Source organism: Rhea americana, unplaced genomic scaffold (genome assembly GCF_003343005.1).
Source record: "Rhea americana isolate MKP2758 unplaced genomic scaffold, rheAme1 scaffold_109, whole genome shotgun sequence".
NCBI lineage: Eukaryota > Metazoa > Chordata > Aves > Rheiformes > Rheidae > Rhea > Rhea americana.
In genome coordinates this window covers 3,112,701-3,137,526 of record NW_028185139.1, presented here as the reverse complement: position 1 = coordinate 3,137,526, position 24,826 = coordinate 3,112,701, and the positions used below count along the sequence as shown (strand labels likewise).

The window sequence follows — 24,826 nt, the reverse complement described above, 5'->3', positions numbered from 1 at the left end:
CATTCTGTGGGGATAAAATACTTGTGTTTAATCAGAACAACTGGAACGCATCGAAGAGGGAATGGACCAAATCAATAAGGACATGAAAGAAGCAGAAAAGAATTTGACGGACCTAGGAAAATTCTGTGGTCTTTGTGTCTGTCCATGTAACAAGTAGGTGCTGCCTGCCTCATCTCTTTGAGCACTTAAGGCTGATCCCGAAGGCCTTGTGAAGCTCATCCTTGCTAGGCACATGGACAGGATGAGCATGTGGCATGCAGAAAGAACGATTCTGATTCAAATGCATTCATCTCATAGCATAGACAACTGACTGGGAATTACCGTAGATGCATTAAAATCAGGCATACTACAGTGAAAGCTTCACTATCAACACCTTTTACCAGCAAAAGTTTCAACATTTTACACAAAGTGTACTAAGCAGTTCCATTTTCCAGCAAACAAAAACATTGGGGCTACTTAATCCTAGAGACTCTAAATTTTAAAAACTGTTTTCAAAAAAAAAAAGTTTAATAATACAAATTCATAGCTTAAAAACACAGAAGAGGTAATAACAAACATCACGAAAAATTATGGAAGGAAATCATGTTTCCTCTTGTTGTTCAATAGACATTGTCCTTGATGAGATCTTGGAGACGTGACGTTTTACAATTGGAATCCAACTTGCAATGATTTTCATCCTGCCTTAGAGAACCAAATTTGAGAAAAACTGAACACGTTGTGTCATTTTCTCTCATTTGGGTAGAATGTACACTAAGCAGAAATGTTGAAATGCATTGAATTTTGTTTGCATGCCATCACACTTGAACGAAACTGTTCTCCGAGTAATGTGAAGCTTGATTCAAATGCCAAAGGAAAGTGTTATGTGCATACTGTGGGTGCATAAATTAGGGACAAACTGGAACAACCAGAATATCTCAAGGAATAGCAAATCCAGCATGCAATGAGTCAGCTCTCAACCAGGTTACTGTGACGATATTTATAAATGGTTAGCCAAAGATTTTGCAGGAAACAACGTAGAGTGCTGTGGTTCTATCTTGTTATACTCTCTTTCTGCGTAGCACAGATACTTTTTTCACAACCATGGCCTGATCCTACCATAATTATGAAGGCCAAATGACTGAAAGCTGTTGTGGCATTTAGTGGGAATTTTGCCTGGAATAGGAACAGCAGGACTGGGTTTCTGTCTTAACAGTCACCATTTATTTCGAAGTTAATTCCCTTGGGACAAAACACAGATACTGTCTCAGCTTTAAAAATAAATTTTGCTCCTGCATACTAAGCCACAAACAATTTGCTAGGGTATGCATTTTGCCAAGAATATTTGTATCATTGCCTACATGGGCAAAGTGGGAGAGAGGAAAGTTGCAACTAATAGGAACACTGCCTTGGCTTGCTCCTCCTGGAGCATAACATCTATGTCAAAAGTTCATCCTTAAGCTGCAAAAAAACCCAACCAACCAACCAACCAAACAAAAAAACACTTAGGTATTTTGCAGGAAATGTTCATTTTTTAGGGTAGGTTTAATATTTTGTGCTGTAGAGAAGACTGCACAAAATTGAAAGGCAGACCTGTGGGATTAAGATCTGGTATCTGGTCTGGAAACATTTACCACTCCCCAATGACTGCAATATAATGAAATGTACAGGTGCAGGGCCTGAAAGACACTGCCTGCATTTGGTGAGGTAGGCCTTCATTTTTAAAGGTTTTCCCTTCCTATTTCAAGGGAGCATTCTGACTGACCTTTACAGACTGCAGCTAGGTTGGATAAACTAGCATTACCAATCAGTCAACATGTTTAAAAAAAGTCTTTGACTCACCATGTCAGGAAAGAACTGGTGCACCWAAGATGATATGCTGAGAAGCAGAGTTAAGGAGGAGAATTGTCCAAACAATTCTGGGAATCAGTATGATTACACCATCATCCCCTAATGATCTTCTGGCTAGTGGCAAATTGCATATATTCCAAAATGTTTAACCATATCACATACAATTATTCTCTGTTGCTTGTAAATACAATTCAGTGAACCATACTAAAATGTAAGGCCTGATCCTACATTCCTAGAAGACCCAAAATTCCCACAGCATACAACTTTGACCAGACTAAGGTCAGTAAGACAACTGCTATTGATCATGAGCAGGCCCAGATTCCACCTGTTGACTTCAATGGGAAGTTTTACATGCACAAAAATCACTGGATCGAGCTCTTGGTGTATAAAATCATTCACCTCAAACACAAACACTGCATCACTCTCAAAATTGTGCAGGTCTAAAGAACAGACAAACACCTGTGATTGCATGCRCAGCAAGGGAACTAGCTTCACTCATTTCCAGAAGCACCAAAGATGATGTATAGTTTCAGAGAACTAAGAACAAACAAACCAATCAAATACCTCTTCTAAGTCTTCACAAATTTTAAAAGAAAGCAAGCAGCAAATAGAAGACTACTTGTGAAAGAACCTTTTTTAATTTAGATTTGAGTTCTGTATCAAAGTATGCTACACATCTTTAGACTCAAAAGATGCTAAGCAGTTTCAGAGARCATGGAGAGAATGTAGCTCCGGAGCTGGGCTTTTTGTGTCCTTTCCCAACTAGAAGCATGTCCAATTTCTCCCACAAAAGCCAAGTCACAGGGCTGTTTATATGACTGACTAGAGCCAAAATGAAGAACATGGAAACCATAGGGATTTGCAGTTCTCAACAGCTTTGTTGAAAACAGCTCCATTTCTAAAATAAGACCAAGAATTTGTAGCTACAGACCCCAAACACTCATGCTCACCTGTTTAAGTGTCTGATCTTGTCCAATTACCCCGAAGACAGCAACCCAAAACATGCTGGCACATGCTAATCTGCCACTGAAGGTATGCCTGGATTTTAATTTTTCTGTCCATGGCAGCTCAGTCAAAAATGGCTCCCTGAAAGCTAACATAACAATCATAAACAGCAAATACAACCACCTGATAGACTGCTTTAAAGTCCTGTGGTTTAAAGCTCCTAAAGGAAGTGATGATCCATTTTTGCCTGTGTCTTGCTTATTGTGAAGGCTGTTACTGCTGGTGCATTGAGAGTATGATGAACTACTGGGGCAACTGTGCTTAGTGAGAATGCTTCACTTCTTATTCATGCCTGTAGCTGGTGCATGAAGAAAATGTAGAAAATTTTCCCTTTCTGATGCTAGATTGCTTGTATCTTTTCTTTTCTCCTGCACTCATCTCACTTCTGCCTATTTTACTTTTTGTCTCTGTGGAGAAAGGTTTGTACATCAACTGTCGATGTATGATTACTACTTTCAAGTACCGATATATTATTTAGGAATCCAATGACTCTTATGATTAGGACTCCAATGACTTGTATGATAAAATCATTCCCAAATCACCTTGGAAAAGGTTAGTGGCTTTAAATGCCTATTATGCCACATACATGTTAAACAACAACAACAAAGCCCAATTTGCTGCATGGTAACTTGTTAAAATCTAGCCAAATCTGTTTTTCTCTAAGAGGGTGCGTTGCTGTGATGTGATGTACATACTATACTTGGCAGTTTTGTTTTTATGTCTGTTTGCCAGTACGTTCTGTGTTTGATGTCAAAACATATGTATCACTGAAATGAAACAATGTTTTCCAGTTATCTATTTCTTCACTTTTTATTTTCTTTTTTCCTTTCTTTTTCTTTTTTTTTTTTTGTGTGTGTGTGATTTTTTCTCCTTTCTGGAAACTAAGTCAACATCCAAAAACCTGTGTGCAGTGTTGTAGACCTGACAATTGCAATTCACCCTGTTGGAAATAAAACTTCTGATCAGTTGTTGTGGCAATAAAATAATATCTCCTTTTATTCAGGCTTATGATATATCGGTATACGATCAATGACCCTCTATCTGAAAACTCATTTGCTTGATTCAGCTTTTAGCTTGGAGAAGTAAAGAGTTTTGAATTTGTCTTTGTCCACTTGCTGCTTTGTTACTCATCTTCTTTTTTGCGTAGGCTTAAATCAAGTGATGCTTACAAAAAAGCCTGGGGCAATAATCAGGATGGGGTTGTAGCCAGCCAGCCTGCACGTGTCGTAGATGAACGGGAGCAGATGGCGATCAGTGGTGGCTTTATCCGCAGGTGAGTCTCTTCATCCACTGTTTTCTCTCTATTTTGCTTGTCATCGATATATTTAGAAATCTTCCATATGGTCATGAGTTCTGTGATGTTCATTCACTCCTTCAGTGACTCCTGGTAATGCAATGCAGCCACTGTTTTCCACTGGGTGGTAGATGTTCAGATTTAGGTTGATGTTGATTCGTAGAGGCCCTAAACACCCACTGCTTCCATCAACTTCACCTGGCCTTATGGCTGCTTGCCTGAGCTAGTGCAAATAACTATGAGGATGCTGATGAAAATCCTGGAAGTCAGGGCCTCAGTACTAGGAACCAGAAGATATTCGCCCCGAATCTTCTTCCCTGAGATTGCCAAGGTTTGGGTGATAATTACACAGATATAATATATACTTATTTCCTTCATAGCAGAAATGTTAGGTTTAAGATTCTCAAGGTCAGTTAGCACTTGCCATGTGACCCATGTGCTCCAGTTCCCCAGCAAGATCAATGAACTTGCAGCCTTATTTTGGGTTTCATTAATGACAGTTGGTAAAATGTCTTGGAAGTGTCAAATAAAGCTAGCTTATAATTATTTTGGTCTTCAAAATATATAGGGCTCATTATCCATTATCTGTCCTTGACAGAGGGTATATCAAAGCATTCAGCACCCCTTCCTTTCTTTTCTGAAAGAGAAGAGCCTCAGGCCCTTTGCCAAAGCACACAGGCAAGTGCAGAACATGAAGCACACTTTTTACTAGAGGTACGCTGTCTTCAAGAAAAACACTTTCCTGCTTATGGTTATTACCCAGAAAAAAACTCATTAAATGGGAGATGATGCACTGTTCCTCAACTGCTGAAACACCATAACTGCTGAAAAACATTGACAGTTCAGTGGCAACCACCGTGCATTCAAATGAAAGCTGGTTTTAAACACATGGCTACACTAGTAGCTGAAAACCAAGCTGAAAACTTTCAGCAATACACAGGGATCCAATGATAAGTACATACTGATTACAGTACTCACTGAGCAGGTATTTAGACGACAATGCTATCAGCCGAATGGATAAAGGCATACCAGCAGGCAAAGCTTTGATCTCTGAAGATTAAGAATACTGGATTAATAAGTAATTATCTTTCCAAAAACTATTATCCACTTATTTTTTGGCTGCTGTATTAAAGGGAAATGAGTGTCATAGAAACAATATTGTCATGCAGTCCAGAGTGTGGGATTGAGTTGTCATTTAAGTTCGCTTGGCTCAAGGGCAAGTTTTATTTTTCTTTTAAAGACCAAGCAACTGAAAAAGATATGGCTAATAGGAAAGGCAAAGGATCTTTACTGAAGCCAGTAAATCAGAGAAAAGTTGCTTCTGTCATTTACTGGAAATAAGTTTAATTAGGAGTTTAGGTCTGTACTTTCACACCTGAAGCTGCTCATGTCTATTATTTCAATTAGCCCCAAGTCTCAAGGACTGTACTGTACTAGTTAGCTGCATGTGGCCCAAGGCTGGGAGCTAGTATAGCTTCAATTCCAAGGCCCTCCAGCATTTCACATATACTGTAACCATACATAAGTCCAAATGCCCAAATGAAGATATTTTTGTTGTTCTTTTGAGAAGCACCATCACTAGCAAACAGGTATGGTATGTGGACTAGGCAAGCTCAGACGGTAACACTTCCAGGAGCACCAGGAATGAGCAGTACAAATGGAGCAGTAATGAACTCAAACAACTAGTTCCAATAGTTAAAAAAGCAAGAATGCAAAGGTTTTCAAGCTAACTTCTTAATAACTAATCCCTTTTCTTCAAAGCTTAGCATAGCAGCACCCTCTATAATTTGTAAGTGAAGAAGGATGCAGGGGAGGTTTAAGGTGAATCAGAGTTTCAGAGGTACCTCCTCTGCCTCTACTCAAAGAATTGTTTTTTCACTCTCAGAGTAACAAATGATGCCCGAGAAAATGAAATGGATGAGAACCTCGAGCAGGTCAGCGGCATCATTGGAAACTTACGTCACATGGCCCTGGATATGGGCAATGAGATTGACACACAGAATCGCCAGATTGACAGGATCATGGAGAAGGTAAGAGCTGACATTTCTCAGAGAACCCCAAAGAGTTGCTGTGTTTTCCCTTTTGCAAGTCTTTGTTCATGGGCACAGGTTGCTGTAAGAAGCGCAGCAGACAGAGAGATTACCCAGTCTGTTCTCAGCTCTTTCAACTTAGGGGTCATGCTGCAGATCCTCTTCAGCTCTTTCAGAGAAGGACAGGGGACAGAAACAGCTGCAAGAGTTCCTCTTTCTTCTTCCAAATCCCTGGACCAAAGCAGAGCTTGCTGCTGTAGATTTTCAGTAATCCTTCACTGCAGGTCACACTGCACTGCTGAGTTCAAAAGACAACAGCTGGCAAGGCTAGCACTTAAGACAGATCAAAGCTCCTTCTGCAAAGGTTTTGGGAAAGAAGTGAGCTGAGCTGTGCAGAACTGGGGAGCTTGCGCCTGAATGCCTGGGCATTTCCTGGCAAATTTTAAACTTTTCTGGACTTTCCTTCCCTCAGAAACTCCATAAATGATTCAGATTTGGATCACTTGCTAGGAGGGCCAGTGCAAGAAGGAGGATGCAAACTTACTAAGCTTGGCTTTGACTTGTGGTAACAGTGCAGTCAGCCTTGTCTTGCTGCCTGCTTTTAACTCCTTTTGGATAGAGATCCACCAGCTCACTCCAGGTATATATATAAACCAGGTCCTGCATGGGCCCAGTGAAGGACAAAAGCTTACTAGTACTACTGTGAAATCACTATATAAAAATGCAGACAGCACAATTCCAATGCCAGATCTGCATTGTAGATTTCCAGAGTAGATAGTAGCACCCTCCACACCCAGCTACGAACTCACTGTTGTCCTCAGGTCCTAAGATCTGCAAGCCATCTGCATTCATTACTAGCAGAGCTCCAGGCATGGACACAACCAAGCTGAAGTAACATAAGAGGCTAGATCTCTGTCTGGTGTAAAATCGATCAGTGCTCTTGACTTCAGCTAAGATTTACACAACCTGAGGATCTAACCCAAGGACTTAATTGTACTGCTTAGAATTAATGCTGACCTTAAGCGGTAGAGCTTGTACTCTTGAGCCTTCTTACAGGTGCAAGCTATTGAGAGCAAGCTGTCCACGTCTGTTTTTCATGCCAGCTAGCTACACGAAAGCCTAACATAACAAATTGATATAAAGAAAATATTGCTGTTAAGGGTTCACACAGTTTGGTAACTTTCCTTACCAGAGTTTGATTGCAGGTAGAACTGGTTGAAGTGTATGTTGTCTTAAAGGAAGKAAGTTTATTTCAGACAGAGAGCCACATAACATAAAAGAGCATACAGCTTTGTAACAGTCAGAACTTCTGTTTATAAAGCTGCATCTGTTAGTCTGAATGAACTGGAAAATGCACAGTATTACTGTGATGCCATTCTGCAGCAGTTCATATTTCTGGGGAAAAAAAGAATGGAAAAAAGTAGAGAAAGGGATTTACCATTGTTATTCATAAGAAAAGCATTGGAAAGTAGCCTATCTACACTGCAAGAAGGGACTGGAGGATTATATAGTATGTGTCATACTAGCTTTAAATAAGAAGTCTAGGATGCATATCATTTTCTCAGAGGAAGTACAAGGACATGTACTACTTCATGTTAACAGCTATTCTATTCATAACATAATTTTAGTGGCATGTGACATGCACTATATTTGGAAATCAGGTGTGTCCCGTTCATGCCTTCAGGATGCTATCACCAAATGTGGCAACCCTAACTTTCTAACACTGCACTGCTCTTCTGTTAGTTCATGCCTGTAAATATCTGGATTTTGAAAACATCGACTAGGCATTTTGTGCACATGAAGCACATGGACCAAGCTCCTAGGCAGTCCATGCTGACAGCAGTTGACTAACTGAGGGGCTTGTCTTCTACATCTACAGAGTCTCCTTTTAGAATTAGCTATACATCATTTTATATAGTAATAAAAGAGCACTGCAAGCTAGTATCAATCACTAAATCCAGCCTCATAGGCAGGCCTAGCCACAGAGAGATCTTGGCCAAGAACAGCGACACACTTTTGAAAGATGGATTTGCAGTGTATATAGAGGAGTCACATGATAGCAGCACAAAAACAAGACAGTTCAGTATTAACAAAGATCTGATTTTCTCAGGGTAAGTACACACGGTCTGAGCAATAATGATACACAAGGAAAAGAAACTATATGTTAGGAAAACCCTCTATGAAGACACAAAAGTGAATGACAGCTGGATAATGCTGAAAACAACTGCATACATGTCAATTTTGTAAAGAAATACTGCATTAGAATAATGGCCCTGGCTGGTGGCAGGCAGCACAGCATTGCTGGAGTTGTTTTCTTTTTTTGACCAGCTGAAACTCTGTGCTTTTGATCAGCTATGACCATTAGAAAGACCCTTAGCTGGCACACTTTGCAAAAGCTGGGGTACATAACAAAGCTAACCCAAAGGCTCGTAAAGCATGTATGTTAAACTGGATATGTGTGTCCAAGCCAGAGCCGTCTCACAGTGTGGGGATGTAGTCTGATCTATCCAAGGTAATCAGAGAATAAATAAAACGCTTAGTCCTTCCTTCAAGTCAGAAAGAAAGGGAAAAAATAAAATGTGATGAGTGGGTCAAATGGCTTAGCCATCATCACCAGAGTACCCTGCTCTGAAATGAGCCATAAATAGAGGCCAGAGAGAAAGTATGAAGGGCTCAAAAGTGTTCCGTATTGACCCAAGCGGAGAGGTTTTTGACAAGACTCCCACTGACTTTGATGCAACAGTCATTCACCAGAGTTAGACTTTAGTATTTCCATTCAGGACCATTATGTTTCATCTCTGAAAAAAAAGTATATACACATACAGCTTTACCCTAGTATTTGTATATTTTACGACAGCTTCCTAAACCTTTTTTTTTTTAATAAGGTAGCTAGACTGTTACAGACAAGGTCAAACTCACAACTAATATAAATAAGTGTGGTTCATAATGAGCTGATTACATGCTACTGTAATAAAAAGACACATCTACATAGTATTTGCAAAAACAATTACAGAGAAAAGCCGAAGATGTTTAAGAATGATTTACTTCACATCAGTATAACCATTTTAAAGGATTTTGGAATGTATGTGAGAAAGTTGCTTCACCATGCCATATCTTTGCAAATTGAAGATTTAAAATAAATCTGTACAATTTGGATACACCTGCAAAATGGAAATAGTCATCAAAGCTAATAAAATGCAGGCACTAAACCACAGAAAAGAAGCTTTGCTTTGATTTTATGTTTTAAAGCAATAACATAATTCACACAGGGCCGATTTCAAGAGACGAAAACTAGTCCCACTCCTAGCATAAGTCTGTATAGCATAATGGGCTTGAATGGAACTTTACCAATTCATGTCAGCTAAAACAATGTCTCTGTATCCCAAACTAACTTCTCCAGAACTACAGAAGCCCACAGTTAAAGTGTCCTCCCATTCAACAACTCCTAAACCTCCAAGGTGGTGCTGCTTTATTATCATTTTATAAGCATGACAAAGGCTAAACTACAGAAGACAGTGAAGTTAACAGTTTAGCTAGCCTAAACTGTAGCTTGATTTTTTTCAAATAACGGTAGAATTCCTTCCTTTTCTTAATTCCTGTTCATGCTGCTGCCCAGTGGGAGAGGTTACCCTGTCTTGCAACCACACGAATGAATTCTGTTGAGAGAACGGAATAATGGCATCACTCCTATCTATTCCCTTCCTGTCTCATGTAAAGCAAAGAGATCTAGATTGATTTCTTTTCAGATAAATTTATTTTTCCCCACTTTCCCTGCATAAGATGATCTAGCTTCTCTACTCCAGTGACTCTCCAGTACACTGAACAAAACTTTAGTTTTGACTGCATGGCAATCTAAATTTTAGCGCATCCCAGTTATCACCCAGAGCATTCCTATTAATGGAGTTAACAACACTGGCTACATATCTGGCATAGCAGAAGAAGAGTTCACAGAAACTGTCAAACACAAAACCTTTACTCAGAGACTGTTGTCTGAAACGTCAGAAAACCAGACAATACCACTAGAAAACCAGCTCCCCAATATTTTCCTTTTTTTTCTCCCCCTCTGATCTAGTTGAAACTAAGGAACTGGCAACAAAGCATTGTAAATGTTTTCTCTCTGCCATATAATCAACTATTTCTTTAATTTGTGTTTCCATAGGCTGATTCCAACAAAACCAGGATTGATGAAGCTAACCAGCGTGCAACAAAGATGCTGGGCAGTGGTTAAATGCAACAAAGTGCATTTCCTTTTAACACTGTCCAACAGGGCAGCACCTTCATGCTTTTATCATGGTATTTACCTACTAGGTTTGCACACATGCACATATCAGCCCCATTGTAAATGTTGTCCTGTGTAGTTTGTCAGCTTTCCAAAAATGATACTTGTAATTATTTTTTTCTAGATATCTTTCTTTCCAAAGGTTGTACATAGTGCTGATTTGATGGCTATAGCTCACTATGATGTTTTTGAGATTTTTCCTTTCCTTGTTTCTGTTTGGGATTCCTTTTATTTTTTCCTCTTCTCCCCCYTTTTTTAATGATGTTTGCTGAATGACAACAATGTTGGAATGCTAAACGTGCTGTTAACCTTTAAATATACAGTATTGTTCTTGTAAAACTGTGACATTCCACAGAGCTACTGCCATGCTCCTGTCTTTGGGTATCATGATGTTTAAGCACTTAAACCTGCTGTCTTCAGTTCTTCATTACCATTATCCGTTGTTATGATTTCATGATTAGACAAATGTGGAATTATATTACTATAACAAGCATTGCACTAAAAAGTGATGTGATTTATGCATTTATGCATGAGGAATAAATAGACTTTTAGACTCCTACTTAAACAAGACTTTTCCCATGGCAGTAGCACACCAACAATGACAACAAAAGCATGCTCAGTATTCGGACTCTTTTGGGACTATGTTATACCAGCAAGTTTGCAGTCGTGCCACTTTTTTCTTGTTGATATATATATATATATAGTTATTAATCATGATCATTTTTTTAATAATGAAAAAGAGGGATTTGGCACTCACTATTTAGCCATTGCCAGCAAAATAAAAGCTTGGCTGAAAATATGTTAAAGACAAAAAGAAGTGTAATATATTGGGTTTGTCTGCTGCTTTTGAAGACTATCTTTTGGAGGAAACGACTACCATACGAAATGGTGCAAAGAAATGTAATTTTTATAAGGCTTTCTCTTACTAGTCGCTATCCCCATGTGGTTTGTTATCAGTACAGTTCTCTGTTGCTTACCTAGAGCTATGCACACCAAATCGCTGAGATGTTTAGTAGCTGACTCAGTAAAAAAAATAACAAAAAAACCTAAATGAATGAACTCTAGATAAACTGTGAGATAAATATCATTTACAGCATGTAATATGAAATTCCTTATGTCTCCTGTCAGTTTGTGAAGTGATTGACATTTTGTAGCTAGTTTAAAAATTATTAAAAATTATAGATCTCAGAATCTATGCTTGCTTTATCGATTTGTTGCCCTATGTATCAGTGACACCTAGTTATTTGCCATTTACTTGGGAAAGTGAGAAGTGCAAAGAAGTCCAAAGATCCCTTACAGACTAGTTCTGTATGACAAGTGGAAACCAAAGATTTCTGTTTTGAATAATGTAAAAAGGGACAGGTACCAACTTTAAAAATAGTAGTTCACACTGAGCACACTGAACATGAATATTATTTTAAATAATCTGGCTTGGTTTGCTGAACATTGTATTAAARTATATTTTATTGTTCGAGGAAAGAAAAAATGAAATAAATGAGATGGTACAAACGGATAATTAATTCCTGTAGTGGATCTAGCCATGTGCTAACAYGTTTCTTCTCAGGGAACCCTTTGAACTAGAGAATTTGCATAGTCTGCTAAGAATAATTTTATCAAATGACTAAAAACAACCAATGCTTACTGCCAATGAAAATTGTTACCRTATTTTCCCAGGGTTTTTTATTCCTCCTGTATAGACAAATTATAATTAACTATACATGACTGACAGTTCACTCACATGGCCCTAAGTCAAAATACATAAAGAACATAAACGCTTGTGTAATTAAAGTTGCATGATAATATAGACACAAGCTATTTTTCATTTTGTGCTGTTTATTTTTAGTATCTATTAAAATTTMATTTATGCAAATATTCCCCCCTCTACTTCACAGCAAAGAGAAAGCTTCAAGCAAATATTTTTAATCTGCTGGCCATTTCCAATCCAGTTCATTCAGGGATTCTAGTATTTGTGACAGCACTATCATTCTGGAACATCAAGGGCTACTGAAAAGAGGACAATAATTGTGCTGGGGAATGTGTCAGGGTGCAAATATACAAATGCAAGGATATTTGAGAAATGTAAGAAAAATATTAGGAAGTAATGGTGATATTAGTAGACGTATTAATTCTATCTGTTTGRTAAGAATGCAGCCTGTCCGAGGAAAGACACTTACCACAGGTCATTACAGCTGATTAAAAATATAAGTTATTGTTCTGAAGGAAATCACTAGTCTTGACAGTTGTTTTTATCGTGCATGAAGATGAAAAACCAGAATATTGAAATGTTTTGCGAAATGGAAAGTTTTAAAGGATAGAAACATTGAAACATTTCATTGCATTAATCTCTGTATTCTCCTCCACTATATGCAAGATCTCTTGGGAGCTGGCCAAAAACTTGTCAACGGGTAAAGAAAATAAGTGTAATATATTGCATTTCTCTGATGTTTCTGAAGAATGACTTTTGTAGGATTAATTATAATAATTCAAAGAAAGACTTGATCTTATTAGTCGCTCTCCTCATGCAGTTTGTTGCTAGAACAATCCACTTCAGTTCATTACGATTTGTATACACCAAATCCCTGCCACAATTCAGTAGCTAACCTAATATAGAAAAAAAATTTAAGAGGAGCTTACCTCAAACATGCCATTTTCATCTTACGCTCCTCCCCCTCCTCAGCTGGCCTGTATCTGCCGTGATCCGCTGCAGGCTTTCCCCAAGGCTGAACAAGCACAGTGCATGACAGAGTGCCAAGAGACTGGAGAAGTGAGTGAAGAAGTGGTTGCCTGCTGGAGGGGTAAGGCTCACTGGAAGAAAAGAAACACAGCAGAGAGCTGGAATTAAAACTCCCATAAGATAAAATGGCTACACTGACTATGGAACTAAAAACTGCCCAGATTTTTCTGAAGCTCTTCCCATCAAAAAAAAAATCCGCTATGACCAAGTTATATTTTCCAATCATAAATTTCTTTTGTCTTTGCACCACTGTCATCTGGAAATCCATGTCTGAGAGAAAGAAACCAAATGTGATTGAGGAACCAAAGCTTAATGAATATCACTTAATTCTAGACTTCCAATGCAATTTCTCTGACAAGACTGCATGCAACATGGCCAAATCTTCACGCTGCTATCGATTTGAGATGGTCATAGGAAGTCCCTTTCAGATTCTTAAGTTCCATAGCTGAATGAGCTGACTAGCCRGATTACTTGAAGTTTTGCTTAAAAACCAATCTTACTAAAAGTCAAACTTCTGCTGAGCCAAAAAGCCACAGTTGACCAATCCTTTCAACTCATGCATTCTCTCCCTTTTTTAGTCTAGACTAGAAATGGAAATACCAAAATAATAACAAAGATAGATATTTGAATGTTACTCATCAACAGAACAAAATTCGTAAGTAGTATAATATCTCATGCACCACTACCTCTTCATTAACTATCTGACCTCATTTTAGGAGTGGGAAACTAAGAGAGAAAACCAAAAGAGCTCAGTAAAACCAAGGAGGCTTACCTGAAAAAAATCCTAAAACCTTCAGGATATTGATGCTTCCTAATTTTAACACAAATGCATATATTCTAAACTGAAGAGAGACTACCATGGCTTTCTAGTCTGACACAAATACAGGAAAGAAACTGTGATACTTCCTCAAACCTTGCGGTTTAATAGAGCACATCTTATGGAAAACAGACAGATTTAATGTAAGGTACAGAGTGCAAAAAAATGTAATACATTCCATGAATATATGAGGGTAGTATTATATATAACAGGAAAAAGTAACCCTAAAAAACAGTGACAAGTGTATTTTTTGAAGAAAAGTAAATCATTTTAGTTTCCATTGTTAAATACAAGGTATCCTTTCTTTCTGATGAAAACTGAATGTGCCACAGTTTGCATGACAAACTGTAAAGTGCATCCCTAAATAGCTGCTTGTGGAAGAAATAGATTTATTACAGATACACTTTAAATCCTCTAGAAATACAGAAAACAAAAGTATTCTCCAGAAAATTCCACATGATGTGTCATAGCTGGTAACCTCAACAGGCTTTGGATTAGGCCCTGAATCTGGCTACACTGCTCAAGGCTTACTTGGGGGAKCTGGAGGCAGATAAACTGACTCCTGCACTTTTTTCCTCCCTCTTTCTGTTGTGTACAAGTACATATGTACATATAAATCCTTGAATTTAAAAGCATTAAAAAAGAAAGAGCCAAATACTTAGTAATAAGAGACAGCTTAAGTATATGCACCGCTGCTGTGTGTGCCTGTAGGCGTAGGTGTACAGGATGTGACTGCTGTCTCCTGAGGCGTTTTGTTGCCTTTCTAGAGAGATATGGGGACAGTTTGTTTGGAATTTAACAGGAGAACATAAATAGAGTATTTTTAAACCTGTAGCTAGCTACAAGAAACAGAGATGTAGGAGATGAATCCTGCAGAGATGTTAAGACACTCGGGTTGGTTTGAAGTTTTTCTCTTTTTTTTTGGGGGGGGGGGTCATAAATATTTATTTTGCTAGGCACTTGCCAAATGGCTATCACCTCTGGATAACAGTATTCTGAGAGACTATGCTCTAAAATATCAACAAGTTTTAGTGTGCTTAATTTTGAATGTTATTCCCTCTAATTAAAAAAAAAAAAAAAAAAAAACACAGGAGAGAGGAAGAGAGAAGAAATTACGTGGGACCATCCTGATTCCCACTCATTCTGGATCCATTCTGGGATCACTGCTACCTGTGCATAGATGGCACGTAATGACTCACGCAGTCAGCAGCAGACGGGGGGCATTGCTTGGTATGCTTGGTAGGTTTCACCAATACTTGCTGAAAGCGAAAGGTAGAAATTGGGATTCCAGTGTTCAGTTGCTGCCTTAGCAGAAGGCAACGCTGTGGGCGTCTTTCATGGGAGAGTTCCAGCCTTGAACTCTCCTCTCTGCCCACCTACTAAACCCCAGCTCCCTCCAGTATACCATGCACCTGCGTGCCAAGTTCCCATCAACTTTTTCTGCTTTCCCCTCCCTCTCCTCTGGTTTCTATCACCACTTGTCACTCTCTCCTACAGCACTCAGCCCCATCTAATTGCACTTTTCCTCTCCATCTTTCTTGTGCTAATCAGCCTTTCTTTAGTCCCCTCTCTCATTTTGCTTGCTTTACATCCCTCCTCCTGCATGATTTTCACCTCTTTGGTTTAGTCAGGCTGTCTCCCCCGTGATTTCTGCAAAAGGAGCACGGAGGACACAGACAGCAGTCTGCTGCCCCTTTCATAGCTGAGCACTGTACCTGTCCAGGGTCACCTGCAGAGATGGCTGCGAGAAGTCCTGTTCAGTCCTGCCGGTCCCAGCAGGGAACATGCATGATGCTAGGTGAATCTTTTGGGTTAGATCTACAAAGATCTAACAAGTCTCTATAGCCTGATGTAAACAGATAAACTTGTAAACTTGTACAGATAGAGACTAACAGGCAAGCCTTGATGGGCAAAGGTAGGTAGATATTTTATAGGATGGCAGTAACAGGCACCTGACAGGCCCTCCAAGTCTACCAGATTTCATCTCTCTGCTCCACAGCACAAAGATACTATTCCTTCCTAAGGAACTAGCTAAAGGATCTTTTCTAGCATGGGCAAAACATAAGACCCTTCCTCCCAAATTTCATTCATCACAATTATCTTTTTTTTTTTTTTTTTTTTTTTTTTAACTGAATCTTCCAAAACCTGTGAAGGTGGAGAAAAGTATATTTCTCCCACTCTGCCTGGCACAGATACCCAGTGCTGTTCATCCAAAACTTGTGTCATCTCAAGTTGACAAACAGAAGTTCATCAAAAGGAACAAAATAGTTCTTTTCCACACTAATGGGGGTTGATTTAGCCTCCAAAGCATAATACACACAAATTTCACTGCACTAAGGATATTCTTAGGTATCAAAATGAACAGCGTGCAAATATGAGCAAAATATTCTTTTAAGAAAACATACTTATTTTGAGTTTACTTCATTAACAATAATAAACTAGCTGATAATGATACTTTATGAACTGTTTTTGATGCTCCATAGGACCCTTAAAAGACTAGGTGGCCCAAGAAAGAGCATAGGAAGTTTTTATACATATACATATATATATATACACACACCATGAAAACACATGCAGAAAAGTCAGTTTTGAAGAGACAGGTCCTATGATTCTAATGTTCAGCCTTAAATCCTTATCTTAAAGCATACTTTCAGTGATCACTGCGTATTTCTGTTTCTTAGATTAAATTAGAATAAAAGCAGAAACAAACTAGAAGCATAAAATTTAATGAACTGCTGTTCCTCTCAGGCTACCCTTACAGTCTTACCCTCAGAAGTCAAGCCATATTCAGTGATTCTTGCTGTGCCTTGAGGTGAAAAGTCAGAATGCCTATTTRCCCTTAAACTAAAGTATAATTAGATTTTAAAACCGCCAACCACATAACACAAGCACTAGTAAGTCAGACAGAGCTGGAGAAAGGAAAAAGGCTGGGATGAGAGGAAGGCACAGAGGATAGATAAGAAATTAAAGCAGAAAAAGGACAAAATAAGCACACACACTGGGAAGGAGCGTTGCTTCAGTGGATATGAAGACGCAGTGAGGACTCAGTCTAGAATCAATCTAGTATGCAATGGCATACTACTCTGAGATGACCTGATTTAAACACACAGTAAGTGAAAGTTAGTAAAGGCTTGATATTAGAGACGATTGTACATATGTACAGCTACTTGTGTGAGCAAAGAATTAAAAATCAGGGGTTCAGCCAAAACTAAGTTGGAAACCTACAGAAACCCACATACTCTGTGTGTGTGTGTGTGTGTGTGTGTGTGTGCATCACCATATTATGAATGTAGTCTAGAAGACACTCATGGTTCAATACTGTTCTTATCATACTCAGTAATAAACATGAAACAAAAAGAGCAATCTGGGGGAGAAAGAAAAGTCTATAAAAATATCTCAGTAACTTATTCAAAATATTACTTATACTACCTTTAGAAATATTTCTGTTGAAAGCCAGTCAGGAGAGCTAGATTAAGTAGCCTTAACTCAACTGAAGTCTGCTGGAATGCTTTCCAGGAAAGTGTCTGACTTGTTAAACATTAAGTGCCAGCCAGATGTTCTTCCTGCCTATCAAATCTTCTGCACCAGCATTGTTGTTGCTACAGCAGCTCCTCAAGGCTCTTACCAAGGTAAGCATCCCTTTGGCACAAACACAGGGTGTCGCTGCCCCAACAAGCTTACAGTTTATGTAGACAAAATAAAGTTGTAGTTACAGAAAGGCAACTGTATGTAGGCAATTTGCTGAAAAACACTGTTCATATACATGAGCGAAAAATTGAATTCTGATCTCCAAACTGGCCTAGGAGTATCAACTTGTTATTTTTTCAATCGTCATTACTGATAAAGGTTCGTCTTGGAGTCTGGCTGGCAAATGTRTTGACAGTACAAAGTCAGAATGAATACAGCTCATTCTTGCACRGCTCTGCAATAGTCTAAGCCTTCCTAACTAATCAAAATCCACCTACTGTTTACAATCCAATGCATACAGCATGTTTCTGCAGTGTTTTAAAAGCGAGAAGGGTTGTCAAGGAGTGGAGTTTAGTATATATATTCTTTTGATATACTACTCCTTGAATCATTGCTATGTACTAGCTTTGATTTTCACCACTATTTTACTGTGCAAAACAACTAGAGCACAGTGTTAGTCATTTAGAGTTCCAACCCAACAAAATGCTATGCAAAATGTGAGAAATGATGAATAGCATTATAGCCACCACAGAAAATTTTRAGTTATACTTCACATCTTGCAGGATCTGTTTGAGTGCTGCCCTGAAATGCTCAGTTTAATAGTTCTTGCTTAAGACAAGCTCCAGATGTTTTGGATACCATGAGGGGTAGGATACATTTTAATGTTATTTCAAAATGACTTTATAAATCCTCTGAAATATAGAACACCTTTTGAATGTAGAGAAAGTGTAAGATGAGGGTGATGACTAAAGATTTTATGGTTTATACGAAATCATGACAGATAACTGAGTAGAACATTTCTTCTGCTTTATTTCCAGAGTTTTCTGATAGTGACTTCAGTGACTTTTAACTAAGTATTCAATCTTGGGTTAATATGACAAATTAGCTAGTTTCAGTTTTGAGTTTGAAATTGAATTACTCAATCCTATTTYCATTTAAATGGGAATAAACTAGGTCATAGATGACTTAAATCAATGACGTGACAGAGTCAATGGTAAAATTAATTTGGAAAACAAGGAGGTGCAGGTCCATATAAGCTTTGCAATATCTGCAGCATCTCCTTAAAAAAAAMCCCAGAACTACTGACATTGTTCCATTAATATTCTCTAGGATTAAAACTTAGTATCATGTATTATACAATATTGTGATATAAGCAGCTTTTATGAAGTTAGTGATTCACAGAGCTCTCCAACAAACATACCACAGAAGTTACAAGAATTGAGATCTCTGGAAAATGTACAATGTACTGATTGTGTGATATGTAAGGACATTGTGATTTGCTGCCAGTGAGTCACACAAACACAGAAAATGTTAATAATTTATGTAAGAAAACAAACAAACAAACAAACAAACAAAAAAAAAGGAAAAGCAAGCTAAGGAAGGGATAGATTCCTAAACAAGTCCTGTCCAAAATGAGCCCTTTCATAAAAGGGTAGCTAGCAGATCTTCATTTGGAATTGAACACTTAAGAGGCAATATGATAACCCCAAATCTCCCAGGTCTGATATATTCCTTGATTTTCGCTCATCTCTTACAAAATGTCTCTAGAGATATTTTTGCTCTATRTATGTGGTATTTATCTAACAYCGTTTCCAAAAGCTACCTACTCAAATGACCAGCCACATCAATTCCATTTTTACACTAAAGAACAGAGTCTTTTTTAGTACCTTTTTCTTGTGAGAAGTATATTCCCTCACAAAGATCTTTGATTTTTCTATCAAAAACAAAAAAACRACAAATTAAAACAAAATATAATGATCTCAAAACATAAAAGCAGTACTGCTCCTTCTTGTTCTGAGCTGATTTGGATCCTTTGTAGAAAAAAAAAAAAAGTTGCCAAAGCTTCCTCCCATTTTCTASCCATCTCTCTGTTTCAAGAAACGCYCTAATACCTGCAAAGGCATATATCGCAGTAGCTGATTTTTGCAGCTGAGARTAACTTTGGCAAAAAAGGATTATTTTTCAACTTTGAGAGTAAATAGAATACATTGTCAAGATAAACCCAGCTCTTTAAATCATTCCTCTATGAAAAAGCTGTTTCCCACAGTGAGAATTTCCAGGTGTCTTTTTATATCTGCAAATGCCTTAGCCATTCTTCTGCCCAGCACAGCATGCAGAAAACTGAGACGATGAAGTCATGCTTCTGCCAAGTGGGTGGTTTGGCTTTTTTTTCTTTAATACTTCAGAAGAGGGCAGAACTTCTCCCCTCCTCTGCCCTCATCTCAAGTAGTCCCATCAGAGTCAGCGTGGTTGTACGAGTGGTACTAAGTGTTAAACAGAATGCATACTCTTCAGATGTCACTGGGTTTACAATGCTGCCCTGAGCTATGACATATCACAACCATATGACTGTAAGGATCGCTAACAGCAACACTAAGAAAAAAGCATTCAGAACTTGTTAATATTCARACTAGTTTTGCTCAAATGGAATTAGGTGTATAGATGGGGGGGCATTTTGGGGAGATYCCCGTGGCTCTGCGCCAACTGCTATTAACCAACTGAATTCAACCTAGGTTTGCTCCTGACAGCAGGCAGCAGAGGCTAGTGAGTGCCTCTGTTTTCAGGGGCAGATTGGGCAAGCTGGATAACAGCTAGGTAACAGTTGTGCTCTCTTCCTAATAGACATGCTCTGGCAATCTAGCCTGCGCAATAAGCGAGCTGCTATCTCACTACCCCTCTCCACATGCACATCCGTATCACTGCTTTATACCAGGTTAGGCTCTCTCAACTCTGGAAGCTTAAGATGACACCAGGCACTTCATTCCCATCAGCACAGTCCCAGGATAAACCAAACCTAAATCTCTGTATTTGCCAAAAAAATGAAACACTRAAGTCATACGCTTCCTTTTTCTTTTCAGGTACAGCGAAGATATACAGAAATTACACTAGTAAAGCAGGACCATATAAATATGTAGGTAGAAAAAAAATCCAGTGAGAAATAAGGACTTAAGTACAAACTAAAAGGACAAATRTAAGTCTGTTGTGATTTTCAGTGAAGTGGTACTGAGGAGCTAAACCCTATGATAGYAAAAGAAGGGAATCTGAAGCTCTTCAGGCAGCCTGAAACTAAATTTCCATAGGACTACGGCCCTAGCTCTTGATAGCTCCACTTGAGGAGCAGATGTTCAGATATTCACTGCAGTTCAGCAGAAATGCTTTTACCTCAAATGCCAGAGCAGGCATCTCCTGACAGCACAGGTTTAAAACAAATAAGTAAACAAATCAAACTGAAATCAGTCTCTTCCAGTTCACAGAAACTACCATGAACCTCCTCAGCTCACCTTCAGGAAAACAAACAGGCTCTCTGGAAACGCATTGGATTCAGCTGCGCAGGGATCTAGGGATATACTGCACATGGTAACCTGCGCTCCCATGAAGATATGCTTGTTAGGGTTTGTTTTAGAAGTCACTGATACAAAGCAGAGGCTCTGTCTGTCCTGGCACTTGGCTCTCTGCTTTTAGTGCTGCCTGACAGCCTGGCTATCCCAGACACTACACACATTTGTGTTGCCATGGCCTCTGTGGAAGGCGAGCTGAGGAGCAAGGCCACCAGGACACCTCCATAATATTCAGCTTCCACCTTGCCCTTGAAGACTGTGGTCATCAAGGATGAATGGAAACTGGTCTCTGCACATCTTGGCTTGACCTTCTCTGAGGCCCGAGCTCCCTGTGGCATGCCACGGACCACCAGCCATTAAGGGCTGAGCTGAAAATGCCAAAACAAGATTTGCTAATGCAGCTCTTTGGGGAAGTGCTGGATTAGATCAGATTAGTGGCTGACATTGTAGTCRCACGTTGAATTATGTAAAATGGTCTTGCTCATGTCAAGCAGCTGTACAACCACATGACTTCAACTGCAGGCACAGCTAGGAAAAAARGAGACTGGATTCAGGTGGTAGAGGGTGGGGGAGTATTTCTTACACTTCCCCACATGCACTGTACCATATTTCTTACTCCAATGACATGTGAAAACAACATAGTACAGTGATTTCAGCATGGGAAGCAAAACAGAGTTCAATTATGTTTAGATAAAACCATTTGCCTTTGTCTTTCTCCTCACAACTACATGACTCAGGAAACACCATATGAGCCTCCAGGAACAGTAACCAGCTGTAGCCACTATTGAAAAGATACTGGGGGCACAGTCTAATCATTATCCATTTGTATCTTCCATTTAAACAAAAATGCTTTCACCTAATAAGGTTAGCCTATGCATTTTGATAATGTGCTTCCCTTCAAAGACAGGTCTTCTATCAACTTAAATAAACTCAACTGCCAATTAAACAGCCAGCATTCAGACATTCACCAGCCAGCAAGAATAAGTATGTGAGAATTAACCACAGAAAAGAAAGAAAGACAGGATAGTTAATGTTTTCAAAACAAATATAAATGAGTTTAATTTAGATTGAAATGTGGTCAACATCCCCTTTAATTTTAAACACGGGAGAGCTAATATGTGGAGAACATGACCTCAAGAGTCCAATGATATCAGACATTTCTTACTTTGGGCAAACTTCACACTAGCTTGTGCTAATTGGTATAAAAAATACATACATGAGGAATATTTCGCCCACAGTTACTAGATAAAATGGCAAAGGCAGCAGGATATTCTGTTTGTACAGGTCAGTAAAACTGTGTGACTTAAGTTATGAGAGACAGCTCTTCCCTTCTCCTGTTAGTTTTGCTAGTCTGATCAATCACAAAGAACTCCCTAATTACTGACTACTACCAAGCTTTCCACTCCTGAGCAATCTCAAAGGGTCTACTCAAACAACAGCTACCAGTCCCTCTAAATTAATCCTGTACTTCAAGCCTGCCACTGTGCAAATTTAGGTAGAGACAGAACTGAAAACACACTAATATCATTAATGCATGGTATGCTGCCACAGGACAGAAGACAGACACTCATTTTCATCTTCTGTGATGCTGCAGCACCATTCAGCACAGGGAATGATGAGATCCTGTTACTATCTGTCAGACACAAACGACAAGGTTTTACGGTAATGTACTAAAATGGTTTTGGCCCTTCTGGAGAGATATCCTCCAATGAAAAGGAATGCACTTCCTTCATTAGGAAACTTGCTTGTGGATCACACTAGAATCAATCCTCTTCCCGCTCTCATTCAATACTCTTATTCTGCCACCAGATGAGATATTCATGCTGAATAGACTCCAGTGCTAGCCATATGTGCACATTCCTACAGATTATATAACCTTACAACTAATGCTAGTCATTTGGATAATATCAGCTCAGGGATGAAGAGCTGCTGAAATAGCCGAGGCTAGTGAAAAACGAGTACAGAAATAAGAAGACTTGGTGCTTGTTTTGTTCAGTGTACGCTTTATGACAATGGGAGATACCAGTGGAGAGCTTCCATCCTATCCTAGCTGATAATTTAGACTTGACACACATTTTCTGCAACACGTGTATACACATTAAAGAACACAGTACTACAACCACAGCGTAGCACAGAAGAAAAGCTAATAGCTAACTAGCATGCATAATAAYAGCATCAATATGGCAGCATGATACTCAGTAACCTTAGTAAGGAGGTTGGGTAAATTGCAGTAATCCTRTATTACTGCATCTATCTCATGCCTGTGCTACTGAGTTTGGACATATGCGAAGTCCTAAAAAAARAWWAAWWAAAAWWAAWWAAAAAAACACTTAGAAATGGAAAAACAAARGGAACAGAGAATCCTCAGCAGGTTGCAGKACAAAGTCGTCATATCTTTAACAYGTCTGTTAAAATAAACTGTTACAATAATTTTCTCTAATTTCTGTATGAGTTTTTTCTTTCCTCCCTCAAAACCACAGGTATTACATCTGTTTTTCACCTTTTAAACTGAATATACAAAATATATTCCTCTGCAAGCAGTTAAAGTACATCCCTTGTATGAGTATGGATGAGGATATACCGGATATTATTTTTGTTGCTCAACTCAGAACCTAGATATCAGTCTGAAAAAAAAAATAGTGCTTTCACCGAGAAAAGATTTATTAACAAGCAAATCAAATAGCATGGAAGCATCTCAGAGCTGTATACTGCAGCGCTTTATATTGCAGCATTCGAAGTTGCCTATGAGCTCTGTACATTTGGGTGATTTTCATTGAAATTCAGTACACTACACTGCAGGCAGGGAAGCTTGCCAACTATTTTATTTTAAGATGTAGCAGCTACATGACCTATTTATGCCTTCACCAACAAGCAACTTCTCCCTCAAAAAGAGAGAGAGAGAGAGAGAGAGAGAGAAGCACAGATTTCAGTACCTGTACTGTATTTTGCTCTCTATTTGTGAAATGCTTGCCATACAGATACTTTGAAAAAGCAGCAAAGATTGACAGTGGACAACTAATGAGATCTGGCTGTTTTCCTCCTTTCTTCAATTTTTAATCTCATGTCCAGACAAAAAAGTGAAAGACTGAAACAATCTACTTAACTGCCAAATAAATTAGCATGTACCTTTTACCCAATAAGGCCAACTTAAACAGAGATCTCATCTGACAGCGTCAGGATAACAGTAGCATTCGTCATCCCCTCTGAAATGGCAGAGTCCTCTTCTACCTCTGTTCCTCCCAATTAATGCTTTGGCTGAATGTCAGTYGGCTGGTCCTCCCACTGCAGAGATGGCAGAGCTCTTGGGAGCCTAAGTTTTTATTTATATAACACTTGTGTGAAAAAGAACAGGCCATTCCTTAAGCTTCTTACAGAACACACATTCAGCAAGAATTGCACTCACTTCCCTCAGGAAAGAAGAGGGGTTACTTGTCTGGTTTCTMAAGCTGGGATGGACAGGCCAAAGTTGGAAAGTGAGTCCTGGGGCAACTGAGAGGAATGAAAAAACTCAAATAGCTATAGAAGTAATGGAACTGACTAACTGTGCTGTGGAAAGTATGCCCCACTATGTACCTAGGTGCATAAAATAAATGTGCCCTTAGGCAGCTCTGGGACAAAATACTTGTATGGGGGAGCCTGACTCATCATGACTCCCCAGTGGAGTCCTCTATTATATACACCATAATCTAATCCCATTTTTAAAATCAATACAGGCCATGCCCAACCCTCAATTCCCCCCTCCATTGACTTTATAATTACAGTTTTTACCTGCTTTGAAGCTTTCAGATTCATACTTTCATGCTGTTCTTTGTACC

At 38.8% G+C, this 24,826-nt stretch overlaps 1 protein-coding gene across 2 annotated transcripts in view; it reads left to right on the top strand.

Moving 5' to 3' along the window:
- Window positions 1–10,583, top strand: part of SNAP25 (synaptosome associated protein 25) — a 30,092-nt gene extending 19,509 nt beyond the window's left edge. Inside the window, exons 4-7 of one of the 2 annotated variants that reach the window (XM_085312034.1) lie at window positions 36–153; window positions 3,980–4,105; window positions 6,012–6,156; window positions 10,316–10,583. In XM_085312034.1, coding sequence (XP_085168160.1) covers window positions 36–153; window positions 3,980–4,105; window positions 6,012–6,156; window positions 10,316–10,384 — 458 coding nt within the window. In that variant the 3' untranslated portion in view covers window positions 10,385–10,583. The remainder of the gene's footprint in view (window positions 1–35; window positions 154–3,979; window positions 4,106–6,011; window positions 6,157–10,315) is intronic. The other variant, XM_085312042.1, reaches the window with a different exon arrangement.
- Window positions 10,584–24,826: the final 14,243 nt, after the last annotated feature.